The sequence below is a fragment of the Anas acuta genome, chromosome 3 (genome assembly GCF_963932015.1).
Source record: "Anas acuta chromosome 3, bAnaAcu1.1, whole genome shotgun sequence".
NCBI lineage: Eukaryota > Metazoa > Chordata > Aves > Anseriformes > Anatidae > Anas > Anas acuta.
This window is the reverse complement of record NC_088981.1, coordinates 95898526-95912705: the sequence shown is the minus strand read 5'-3', so window position 1 is coordinate 95912705 and position 14180 is coordinate 95898526. Positions and strand designations below refer to the sequence as shown.

Genomic DNA, 14180 nt, shown 5'->3' with positions numbered 1-14180 from the left:
AACTAGAGAGACTTGCTGCCTGCTTGGGAGTCCAGACCTGTGATATTGTGGAGGGACTGCCAAAGCTTGTCTTACCCTCTGACTAACTAACCCCTTCTGTTATTCCATGTGAGGCAGGTGAAACCTGAACAGTATCAAAGGAGACTACACAACTCTGAGAGCAATAGAAAAGGGCATAGAGGCATGGCTGATGTTTTTTTTTCTCAATCCTGCCAGTGAAGTATGGTGCCAGGAAAGTGCACTACTGCCATGTCAATAATTGGCTGCAGAACTGTTGTTTTCAACAGGGTTTTAGGTTCTACGATCATTGGACCCTGTTTTCAGATCAGCATCTGCTTGGAGAGGTGGGATCCAGCTCACTACACAGGGCAAAGATAGTTTCACCAGTAGGATGGATGACCTCATAAGGAAGGCTTTAAATTTAGTATGAGAGTGGAGGGAAAGAATAACCAGCAGCCCTGTGAAAGAGTAACAGACAGGGTTGCTGAACAAAGGGCATAAGTTGATGGGATAAGGAAGGATCACAAAATCAACAAAATGGGGATTAAACAGGGTCACCTTCAACACTTGCAGATTACCAAATAAATGCCTAAAAGGTATCATTATGGAGAAATCCCCCAATCCCATCTATGAACCAAACACGATGCTTTTTCCCCTCTAAAGTGCTTGTACACAAACTCGCACAGTGTGAGGAGCAAACAAGATGATTGAGGTGTGTGTATGCTTGCAGGCCTATGATCTTATTGGGATCATGGAGACATGGTGGGGTGGCTCTCAGGACTGGATTATTGGATTGGAAGGATATAGGTTCTTTAGGAAGTACAGGAAAGGGAGACAAGGATGGGATGTAGTCTTCTATGTGAATGACCAGCTGGAATGAATGGAAGTCTGCCTGGGGATGGATGAGGAGTTTATGGGTTGGCACTAAAGCGAAGATGGAGCTAGATGACATAACAGTGGGGTTACAACATTTTTAAGTTAGGCTCATTACAATCAATTTCTTTCTGGAGAGTTCACAAAAAGACCACTAAACTATATACAAAATCTCAAAAACTTTTCTCCAGGCTCTAGAGATCTTTCAGTATATCTTATATGACTCACCCCTCCGTTTTTTCAGAGAGATTTTTCACCTCTCTGAAAATTTGCATGTTTTACAAAAGAAGGTATCTTTTCTGACTTAGTGATTCAGAAGAAAACATATCACCATATTATTATTTATTATCAGCAACTTACTGGATTGAGCATTGAGAAAGCATTTACTACACCAGTACAAGTTATTTTGGGGCATAAAACATCAAAAGAGTGGAGCAATGAATAGATATTAGTGATCTGATAAAGATCTCAATAAAGGTCTAATATTAGCTTCATATTCTGCAGAATTCTAGAGAAAAAGGTTGAGGAAAACAAATAAAACAGTGGCCATAAATAGGAAATACAGAAGAAAGTGTTTTGTTGCAAGAATATTCGTTTGCATAACTATCTCTTAATAGGAGTAACTGACCATTTATGGAAACTTCCAGTGCAGGTAAGTCAGGCTAGACAGCTGACTGATTTATTGATGTAATATAACTTTTGTGATATAAAGTAGACTTTATGTGTCTCTAAACTAAATGTTAGGGATTACAGTCTGAAAACTTTGAGGTCAAATACTGAAAACCCAAGGTTTCCCCAATACTTAGCTTACTCCTTTTTCCAATATAGAAATGTAAAAACTCAAATAAAGAAAGCAATAAGGTCATGAAGGTCCGTTTTCTGAATTTTATCCCAGTGTTTTGAAGGCAGGCTTAAAGGATAATACCTGAAATAAGTCATTAGAGAACAGAGAATGAACAGAAAAGTTTCTTACCTCGGCAGTTTGGTAGAGGGCTACTCCATTGCCCATTGCTTCGGCACTGTGCTCGAGAAGCACCCTGAAGTAAGTACCCGGTGTTGCAAGTAAAATTTACAACATCATTTAAATTGAACTCGCTGCCATTAGTCATTCCATGAGCTGGATTCCCAGGATGTCCACATGTGATTGCTGTTAAAAGAAAAATAGGCATGTTAGCAACTAACTGAAAGGTACTGTTTCATGGAATCACTTGCAGGTTGGATCTGTTTTTATTTCTGAAATTTTCTTCTATATTTATGAAAGAAGTTTAAGAAAAAAAATGATGCATTTATACAGAGAACTTAAATGCCAGGGGAAAATATGTCTATTTTTCTGTGAGACTTTCAGTATCTACTTTTTACCTTATGGTGAAAGTTGTAATATAAATAATTATATGTATATGCATTTTGACACCCTACTGACATGTACTATACCCTAAAAAATATTGAGACTGCACTATATATCCTAATAATGTAGATTAAAACAAACAACAACAAAAAAAACCTGCAAGATTCAAAATCTAGTAGGGTAAAACAGATTGAATTCAAGTATTGCTTCAGAACATTCTGGAGTTCCAAAGCATTCTTGTTCAAAAATTGTTGAGTTGCTTTGTTTAAATCCTTTTAATTAGATTTTCTTCTGGCAGTAGAGACATCATTGTTGGGATTAAATCATTCCCACTATGCATATTATGTGTTTTTTAATATGCTTACATGATACTTATATATTTTATAATGGTTAAGCTGTAGCCTTCCAAATGACCAGACATCAAAATAATACAGAAAAATATAGAAAAAAAAACATAGGTACTGACAGTTGAAAATAAGAAAGTCAAAGATATATATATATGTAGCTTTTCAACATTGTGCTGGTGATAATGGCTATCATACTAAAGTAAATATCCTATTCACAGATATACCTTCTAATTAATTCATTTGTTATTTTTTCTTTACTGAACTGACACATTAAATATAATTTTAATGTTTTCTTTTATTTTACCACAGAGTTAAGTTATGAAATAGTATTTTCAACAATACTTGATCTTTGACAATTACATAGGACACCTTCCTGTATCCAGATTAGTATTTAGTCCTTAAATTGTAAAATAAATCTATTTCAGTCACTTAAGCCCCTTTTTGCACTATTCCATTTGCAGCATTTGAAGATGATACCCTAAGCATCAGAATAAAATGAGAGTATATGCACAGGATCTACTTTATTTTAGCCCAGCTGGTGCATTTTTTGACTGTTACAGATTATTAAATTTCAATTCCTAAAATATTTTCTGTAGTCACCATCTTTCCTATATGACTATTCAAATACAAAGTGCTATCACCATAAAGTTTATACAGTTTCCTGAACAAATTCTATACCATGGGTTCTTACAATACAAAATGTAGGTCTTGTATAAATATTCTGATAATGAAGTATAATCCTGCTCAGTTTTCAACAAAAACATATTCTTGTGGGTCAGATCCTCTTTAGACGTCATTAGTCCTTACAGATTCTGTTTTTTCTGATGCCTCCCAAAACACTAAAAATCTCAGATTCTGAGACCCTAGTCACAGGATCTGGTTTGTTATTGCTCCATTAGTTTTATAGATATCCTTGACCTATTGATTGATCAGCACTGAAGTAGTTGGATTCACACAGTAGCAAGTACTTAGAAACATATTTGTAATTAAACAAAAAAAAAAAAAAAAAAGGATAGTTTGGCATTATAGTGTTTCAAATCATCATTAGGGTTGTATACAGTTAACTTAATATTGTTTACCTAAGTAGTACCCAACACATTTCAACTAAAGATTATTCCTAGTGTTCTTATGACATCTAAATTGTTCCCTTTCCCTACCTTATACAAAGAACTGTCCCATGCATATAAATATGCTTATGTCCTAAATATGTCATGTGGATACTGGAAACATAGCAAAGAGATATCCATTTAAAGTAATATAACTCCCAACTATATTCTCAAGTCTTTAATATAGTATCAGTTTAAGACCCTGAAGTAATAACTAAGAGGTTTATTTAATATTAATACAGTTTATATTTTTAGTAAAGAAAGTCACTGTTTTGATTTTTGTTGTGCTGTTATTCACAAAGAACTAACCAGAGATCTTTACCTTTCACATTAACTCCCAATAACTTGGGAGTTCACTTCACTTGATAAAGTGAATAGATCTTCTGGAATATATTTAGACAAAGTATAGTCTAATAGATTACCCAATACTGAGGTAGGGAAACACGTGTGTCAAAAATTGTGCAAGATAAAGGAGCATAGGAAATGAAGATAAAAGAGTAATGTGTGGAGTACTCTGAATACTTTCTTAGATAATGTTTTTTGAAGAACCAATTACAAATATGAAAGGATGCATAACCTGTATACATATCACAAAATGTAGCCCAACTCATAGTAGATTTTCAGGGGTACAGACTGTAGCATCTTTATGGTGCCCCTGGTATATTTCTAGTGTCTGACTCATACTCCTTAGTCAGAGGACCTTTTCAGTATTACATTAGTGAGCCCATTTCTAGCACTGGTAAGCACCATGCTTCCACTTTCCCTCTCTGAAATAGCTGAGACATTTTTACTAGATTTTTAAATTAAGAAATAAATAAATAAAAGTGGAAAAATCTTCTGAAGCTTGGTTGCTGACAAAAAAGGGGAGGTGAGGGAAGGGGTGTACATACAGCTCTTTAGTCTTGACACTTATAAGCAAAATAAAGCCATGTTGCTGCTAGGCAGCCTGTACAAACAGAAACTACTGCCAGTTCTTCTCAGAACAGTAATAACAGTAGCAATTTAGGAAGGAACTGACTCTCTCCCCTCACCCCTCCCAGCTTTGCCCATTTCTTTTGAAGGGATTTTGTTCACTGCATGGTAAAATTAATCCACTAAAATTAATAACACAAGCTGGTGGCATTTCTCCTTTGATGAATACAAATCACTTGAAGATATCAATAGGATTTTAAGAGGACAATGACATTTGGCAGATATTTCCTGCAGCTGTATACAGGTTGAAATAAGAAAGTACTGAACATTTCGAAATCTAATGACTTCTCAGTAATATATTTTCTTAGCAATGAAACAAAGATACTAACATCTTTAGCAGAAAAAAATGATTGTCTTAGTGACTCTGTGTGAAAAAATAGAATACTTCTGTCTGAATTATAGACATCTTGAAAATGAAAGAAAGAAAAAAGAAATCACTGATGTAAACAATCATTAAAAATAACCAAGATTATATAGAAACTGGGAGTTTTATTAAGACCAAAAAACAATAAAAAATGCTAGTATACAATAAAGTAGCAAAATAATAAGCAGAGGAATCAGACTTGACCGATTAAATGGCTGATTCTTCAGAAAATGTCAGAAGACCTGCCACACAAATGTGGAAGGAACTAGAGTGGGAATGAGTTAAAAAAATAAATAATTACTTATGAGATTTTCAAAAGCAGATGAATTAAGAACAACAGCAACAAAACAAAAGAGAGAATAAAGAAGTCAATATTTTTCTAACAAATGCAGTATAATCCAATACTGTGCCTGGGCCTGGGTTTGCACTGACAAATATTAGGCCAACCTGGAAAAATGGGCAGTTACCATCAGAACAGTATTCCAGCTTTATCCAGCAAAGAAAAAAATTAGACCATTAGTATTCTTACTAAAAAAATAAAATAAAAATATATGAGGGAGAAGCTCTGTAAGATGACATTTGACAAAGAAGCTACACCTGGAGAAAAAGGGAGAAAGAGATAGATAAAGTTATTAAGGTGCAGCCTGCTGTCCAACACACTTCAATGCCTGTCAGCCTTCTTCCAAAAAAAAAACAGAAATCAGACATTACTGGATACAGATAGTCAGCCTGTGCTAAATTAGAAAGTGGATTGGATTATCACAATGACCCTCATCACTGAAAATATGTCCAATAAATGTCTGTTTTTAACACATAATTCAAATACCTTTGAACATCTCATCCACCATTAATATTTAATTGGGTTAAAGGTAATAGCAATATTCACTGAAAAATGAATTATACTTACGGACACAAACAGGAGTTTGTCCAGACCATTTGTGATCCTGTAGGCAAATTCTAACAGAGGTACCAACAAGTCGAAAGCCAGGATTACACTGATAGACTACAGTATCACGATAACTGAATCCATCTCCACTAATATGACCATTTACAATTGGGTCCGGAGAACCACAGTGACCAGCTACAATAGAAGAGCAATCCATCAAAACTACAAATTCTTACAAACCTTGACAACATTTACAAGAATGCTGATATGAAAAAAATAATAAGTCCCATTCTCAATAAAAAAAAAAAAAAAATAGAGTCAAAGAGCATATAGTAGTGGATCTGGGAACAAGCAGAACAAGATCTAGGGTATAAAAACTGCAGGTGACATTCCTTCTACTCTTCCAAGGTGACAGAGGTCATCATTCAGATATTTGAAAATTTCATATAGACAGTTATACATATACATACATATATAAATACATATATACAGCAAATTCTGTTGTAGAAATGACAAATTTGTCAGAAGAATGTCTGGTGCATAAAAAATGCAAATGTCTGAAATTACAAATCATTCAGTTGATTTGCTACAAAATGGACAATTTTCAAATGGGTAATTTTTTTTTAATTAATATTATTTTACCTTTTCCTTAATAAGCCTGCCTTGGTCCTCAGAGAACTGTGAATTACATTTTTTATTTTTTATTTTTTTTTTAACTTCCAGACCCCCATTATTTCTTCATAGTGTTCATGTTCATCTTCACAGTGCTCATATTCATGATTTGCCTTGGATTTTGTGAACAAATCTCTACTAAAAAATTAAGCATGATTGGGGCCATTCTCTGGCAGAGGCCAACCAGCACAGCACAGTCTGTATTCACAAACCGAAAACCTCTTGCCCCCCAGACTAGCACAGCTGCTAACAAGCTGCCTACCAGGATTAATACTGGTTTAAGCTAACTTGAACAGTTCTTAGAAATTGTCTTGGATAACATTAGCCAAAACATGTCCGGGCATTATTCTAACAATTTAAGAGGTGATATGATCAAGTTTCATATTAATTTGCATGTCAAGGTGTTATTTCATTAGTGTAAATGTAGCGTCTGTTATTCTATGTATCCAACAGATAACTGATTTCTCAATAGCAGGTCTTCAGACATTAGAAGACTGCAATCAAAGTTTAAAATATAGATAATAAATTATTAAAAATAATAATAATAAAAAAGTTCCATGGGATCACAGCCTATTGCTTTCAAAAGAAAAAAATACTGCATTTTTTAAGATTTGTATAAATGGCACATTTAGCTATATTACCTCATTTACCATGCCATAAATGCCCTTATTTGTATCTATTGGAAATTTTCTTCACTCTAATTTAAAAGCTGCAACATACAAAGGAGGCTTCCAAGCAGACATTTAAAAAAAAATTACAGCTAAGTATATCTTGTTATGCTCAAATATTTCCTATAATTCAGCTCCAATTTCTCCAATTATTTTTTATTTATTAATGCATTTTAGTAATCAATCACAAAAACTGATTCTACTTGCGTTCATTCTTTCCAAATAGCCACCACCTTTATGTTATCTTCAGTTGTTCTTTAGCTAAACTGTTATATTTAACACGCTTCTAAATTCACATCAAAATTATAATAAACTCTTCTTTATATTGGTTTTCAATTTGATCACTATACTTGAAATAATCACCTTTTCCAGCTGCATGGAAGTACGTAAAGGAAACAACATCTACCAGCACTGTTTCTTCCTCAGTGCTATCAGTGGCTGTTAAACAATGCAGAACAGATTACTCTGGGGTAATGGCACTCTTGGCATTAAAGAAGCCAAGCGATAATCTTAGTCTCTCTAGATTCTTTATTCTGTTTGGAAACAGAGCTTCTGAGCAGGAAACTATTTATCTTTACTGACTAAAGGGAATAATTTTTTTTTTAGTGACATTGATTAATTACACCTGCCAACAATTTCAACTTAAACTATGCTAAGCACTTTCAGTACTCATTCGGAGACGAGAGAATAGGTCATGATGCTCATGACCACTGATAGAATGGGGTTGTGTGATGTGCTGTTTAACACTGAGGCCATATTCGTGAAGAAGCAGACTTGCTCATAACTTTTTTCTTGGGTCTGAATTAATTTCTACTACAGCCACTTTAATACAGCTAGGCAGTATATTTCATTTACACTTAATGGATCTTCTAAAACACTAAAAGGGGAAAATATGCACTTGATTATTTTTTTCATCATAGAGGATTATTATAACAATACAAAGCTTAGGATTGCTGATATCTTCAAGGAGGCATTAGGACAACGTTCTGTAGATTTTTGGAACAAAATAAGGATGTACGTTTTTTCATACTCCAAACAGGGAGTAATGACAGCAAAAAGTAACGAAGACATTGAAAATACATTTTTCTCCTTGTAATTTTCTCTTGATATCTCATGGAAGTATTTACTACTGTCAGCCCAAATTAGCAATATGATCCCCCTTAACACTTCCCTCTTATTCAGCCTCACTCAGCCTCTTGCCTGTCACATGCCCCTAACCCCTTACCAGGCCTTTCTCCCAGACTTGCTTCAGTTCACCAAGCTTGCTCTTGTATGGTGGAAAACAAAAACTACACACAGCTTTCCACATGCGTGCTGAAGAGGAAATAATAACTTCAACCTGCTGACTACATTGCTGCTCATATGCTCCAGTTCATGATCTTGCATGGCCACACTTCTAACCCTTGTTTAACCTCTCTTCCATGTCACCTGGGTTGTTTTCTGTAAAGCTGCTTTCTACCCTGTCAGTTCCAAGCCAGTCCTCTTGAATGGCATTATTCTAGCAAAACGGCAGGACTCCGAATTTGTCTTTGCTGATCTTTACAAGATTCCTGTTGGTCCATTCCTTCAGATTCTCAAGGTCCCTCTGTACAGCAGTACTGCAATCCAGCATACCAACTGTTCCCCATCGTTTGGTGTCATCCTCAGACTCGCTGAGGCTGCACCCCAACCTGTCACCGACAGAACCACTAGCAGATCTTGGGTAATATTGGTCACAGTTTATTTAAGTAGTTAACTACCAACTCTACTGCAACACCTCTCTCCCCCAAGTTCTGCTACTAGGAATGACAAATTCATGATCTGGTTAATCTTGCACATAGATTAACCACATACTAGAGCAAAGGTAGATGTCACTTTTAATCAGAATTACTTCTCAAGAAAACTATTGTGCATGGTTCTAAACATTGACTAGTAATTTAAGCAATTGGAACAATCACAGGTTTTGGGAAAGGAAATATATGAAACATGCAAAATGGGAAAAGAGAGGCTGTATTTATACAGAATGGACTGGAGTATATTTTCATTGTTGTTGTTGTTGTTTTCTAGACCTAAAAAGTGAAAAATTGAATAAGCAGTGTTTGCACTGAAGCCAAGCACAGGGAATTGCAGGAAATTTTAGGAACAAAGATAGTTGAGATGTGCCAACTGGCATAGTACAAAATACCAAAGTATTATGTACTTTCCCATAAATGGGAATTTATCAGCTATCTGGAACTATTATACGAATCATTTCACTTACAGATTATTCCAGCATATATGATATTATATTTCTTGAAAAACTAAATTGTAGTAATAATTTATGAAAATTGAATGGAGTGGATTACATTTAAATTTAGATTTTAAAATATGTCCTTGCCTTATTTATGCATAGCTTTGTACCTGAAAGTCATAGGCAGTTAGGAAAAGATATCTATGCAGGAAAACATAGGAGTGAGACAATGATTAAATACCAACAATACCAGAGATGGAGTTAAGCAAACACTTAAAGGATTCTAATTTGATCTATGACCTACATGAATCGGTCATACACACAAAGCATGCATGTAAACACATGTTTTGTGACTCACAGGTGTAATTCTTCTTGAAATGAAAGAAGGGGAAGAGATATGAATTATCAGCAGTGTGAGGAATTGAGTACAAATGAAAAATATCTAGCCTAATGATTCGCATTTATCTTCATATAACTGAGAAAAATTATATATAATGTACATAAAGTATATATAATGCAGTATATATATCTGCAAAACTATGTCTTGCATTTGCCATTGGACTCATTTACTACAGTCATTGGTTTAGCTTTCTTTTGAGAAAAATATGGATCTCACAGAGCTTTTCCTGAAATATAGAAATTAGTGTACTCAACTGGACTGAAAGCATAAATTGATTCTACACGAACCAGGGGGTAACACAATGTGATACCTGTTTTCATCTATAGCTGTTCTGAATTACATTCATGAAGGTACAGTGCATGTAAAAAGCATCTCTAACTCATTACCATTACTTTGAAATGGAAAGGGCCACTCACAGTTCCCTGGTGTTTGTCTCCTCATTTTCACAGGCTTCAGGTAAGTCCTAAAGGCACCTTTGAAATAAATTTGGTGCATGCTGTCCTTGAAATTTAGGAATACACAACTGGTGGCAATCACATCGTCTAACTTTACGAATCAAATTTATCTTTCCTGAATTGCTCTCCTGAGGAGCCTGCATAGTTCCATTGACCTTGTTGGAAATTTAGGATCTTAGACTGTACTCTAAACTGCATCTAAATTAGGTGCCTAAAGCACATGACGTGAATATCCCTTATGTGAGAGAATATAGAGAGGCAAGAAGAGGTTTAGTACCAGAAATACAATCTTCTGCAGCATGAATGTGATAGCTCACTTAAATTTAGAGTTTTGTACTCGGAGCTGCACAGTATTTTTGGCATTACAGAGCTTGTTTGATTTTGAATCAACAAAGACTAAATGGTGATTAATAACCTTCTAGCTCTAAGTGTGATCCTTTTTACCTGCTGAGGTAGATGCATGTATTCAACAGTTCTAAGCATAGGGCCACAATCAACAATGTAATCAATCTAATGAGATTCATCAAAGAGAAACCAAAGACCATAACCATTTTAAAAGAAAGAAGTATCATAAGACAATTGTTACTCATACTGCAGTCATATTTTCTGCAACAGGTGTTGTGTTCATTACAGATGGGAATACATCTGTAGAAATAATTTAAAATGCAGATAGAAATTAGAAGTTGGTAGTTACGACTAAGAGGAAAAAATGGTAATGGATATCAATTTTAATGCAGATTTGTAAAAAAAAAACTAAAATTAAACAGACAAGAAAAAAAAGTGTGAATTCATATATAGATCAAGCTGTATATAAAGACAGTTTCCTGACTATGAGATCTAGTAAATTGATTAGCTGATTCCCAAAGAGGTAAAAGCTTCTCTGTTTTTAAACTGACTTGGAAAATAAACTAGTATTGTTCTCTTGATAAGTCCTGTACCGATTGTTTCTTTTCCATCTCTACTCTATTCAAATAGATTTTTATGGCTACTGTAGACAGTTAATTTTTTGGGGTGTTCTGAGGTAAAATATATTTCCCAGTGGTCAGAATAAGGAAGAAACTTTTGCAGCCTTTCACACATAACAGTTATTTATAATGTAAACAGATTCCATTGAGATTTGTATAATTAGTTTGTACATTGGCAGCTAAATTATCCTGCATGAATAGACCTTCAAAAAAAAAAAAAAAAAAGCAGTATATAAGTACTAAATGCTATTATTATTGATCAGGTGTTGAAGTAGTATTTCAGGTAAGTTAAAATGAATGAGTGCTAACACATATCCTTTTGCTAGAAATTATGATATGCAAGTGCCAGGCCAGGTAATGTATGGTATAACACTGCAAAAAAAAGCTGAGGATTAATAGCCTCCAGCCCCCACTCCCCTTCTTAATGTATTTATTTTTTACAATATAATTTTGAATATTAGCAACAGAAGAAAGGGCTGAGAAAAATACTACACATGCCAATTTGGTGTTTTGTATCTTCACAGTTGCATTTCCAGCATCTTTTAAATGTTTGTCAGACAGCCTAGGGGTAACCTAGGAAGCTAATGTGTCTTCACACACAAACCTCTTATGTAGTTCCACAGTGGAACTGATGAACTTATGTATACGAAAAAGTAATCCCATAACACAGCACTACCTTAACCAGAACTTCAGTATAATTATTAATCCTAGGTAAAAAAAAAAAAATATATTATTTCACTCCTTTATTGCTCTAAATAACAAAAGTAGTAAATAAAATATGCTCCCTTTGTTATATTATTGTTTCCTAAATAAAAATGACTTTATTCTTAATTTATATAATTCAAAAAATAAAGTGTAATGAATTGAAAAGTTATCAGATTGGAAAAATGCTTTTCCTTCTCATAAAATTTGCCAGAAACAGCTACATTTTGCTCACTAATAACTAGCTGCCACTTAGAAGCTAGGTTAGCTCTCTGAGATGATGGTCACAACTTTTGACTACTCACAAAAGTTGTACTACAAATATTACTGTTGCAAAATGAAATAATCAGTCAGGATTACATGATCAAAGGTTTTAAAATTCTTAATTCAGATTTGATGATCTGAATGTGAATTACATGATTTAATGCTTTTTTTTTTTTTTTTTTTTCTCCAAAGGGGAAGATCCTCTCTTTATTTTCCTTGCTGCTGCAGTCTAGTATCTGAACTGAAAGAAGAAAAGGCAATCAACAAAACAGGTAGGACACAAAGACCTAGATTTTATCCCAGTCTCTGACAGAAGACTCCCACATTCCTGTATTTCACCTACACCCCATTAAATTGTCTGTAAAATTACTTATGAAGAATAGAGCTAATGTGCAGCTGATAACTCCACATTCTTTTTCATCAAGGTTAGATTATTATGCTTTTGTCTGTTAGTGCATTACTATCTTGTGGCTTGCAACATGTTTCAAAATATTTTATTTAAAGGTATTTTCAGCCATTAAAGATCTCCAGAAATGCAGAATGTTGTCATTAGTACACTGATAAGATTCATGTTTGTCTAATGATAGTTGTCACTCCTTTTTTTTTTTTTTTTTTTTTTAACAACGTGCTAAGATGAAATTGATGATACTTGAAGATTGTTTTTTGGAAGACAAGACTGAGTTGGTATGTGGTCCCATCAAACCTGGTTTCTGGGATGCAGATATTCCTTTTTTTTTGCTTAATATAATATTCTACAAGATAAATGTTGTGTTTTAAAATGCAGCTCTGATTTTCTATGCTTTGCTCACAGGAAGTGTAGCTGCTTAGAAATCTAATGCAAAACAACATAGACTACCTACTTACCACTTATTTGTATAAGATAATGAGCATTAACAACCTGATATCCCACAGACCATCAGTATGTCTATCTGAACAGAAAGACAGTGACCCTATTAACACTGAGAAAGTTAAGAAGGATTCTAAGAAGGATCAGCATATTTTCATTATCAGTTTTTCAGGCATACTGCATATGGAACTTTTTTCTCATAGATCCATACTGACACTGAATTATTGGAAACATATCAAAATGTTAATTTTCACTACATTCATAGAAATGACAATATCAGGGATTATCCAGACAGCAGGAATGTTTGAAGAAGTGAGGATTGATAAAAGATTATTCAGTTTTGGTTTAATTTCTTCAGATATGACAAAAAATTGTTATTCTTCATGACATGCTGCAAAACATACCCACCTATATTCTTTTAATTGACTTTTTTGAAGATATTGAGGTCAGAGGAACATAATTGTCATTTTATTGTTTGCATGAAAAAAAAATCGTTGATATAGTAGATATACTTTTTAAAAACTTAATATTTTCAGAGAATGGGAGGACAAGGGATTTTATCACTTAGCATATATATATCATTTAGCATATATCAGCATAATTTATTTAAAAGCTTCTAACTTTTCCATAAAATGGAAAGTTAGGCAGGGGATGGGGTTTGGTTTTGCTTTACTATGGACTGTCTTGTCTAATCCCCCCTATGTTCAATATGCTGACAATTTATTTGTAGCTAGAATGCACCAGGCATGCTCCTGAACTGAAGCTCATCTTCCAGCATAGTTTCATCATGTCCTCTGTGACGACACCACAAAGCAAATCACAATACTGCAAATGTGGCTAACCAAGTGAGCCACTGAAAAAATCCTCCTGGTCCAAAAAGATGTCCAACAACATCAAATATAACTTAATTTCTTAAAAAAAAAAAAAAATCATTTCTAAAAAAAAAATCTAAAAAAATAATTGTTATCCATCTGTAGAACAATATAAAATTTATACAGCACACAATACTTTCTGCATTTAGGATACCTTTATTTTTCACTGGTCTAAACATGTTGTTGCTTGATATGAGGTGAATTCCACTACTTAGCACTGTTTTTGATAAAAA

The 14180-nt window shown here is 34.1% G+C and overlaps 1 protein-coding gene across 2 annotated transcripts in view; it reads right to left on the bottom strand.

Annotated features, from left to right (window-relative positions):
• CSMD1 (CUB and Sushi multiple domains 1) overlaps positions 1-14180 on the bottom strand; it is a 1153949-nt gene that overhangs the window by 61996 nt on the left and 1077773 nt on the right. For both annotated transcript variants that reach the window (XM_068678424.1, XM_068678425.1), the window contains exons 53-54: positions 5915-6088; positions 1847-2020 (exon numbers count right to left, since the gene is read on the bottom strand). In XM_068678424.1, coding sequence (XP_068534525.1) covers positions 1847-2020; positions 5915-6088 — 348 coding nt within the window. The remainder of the gene's footprint in view (positions 1-1846; positions 2021-5914; positions 6089-14180) is intronic.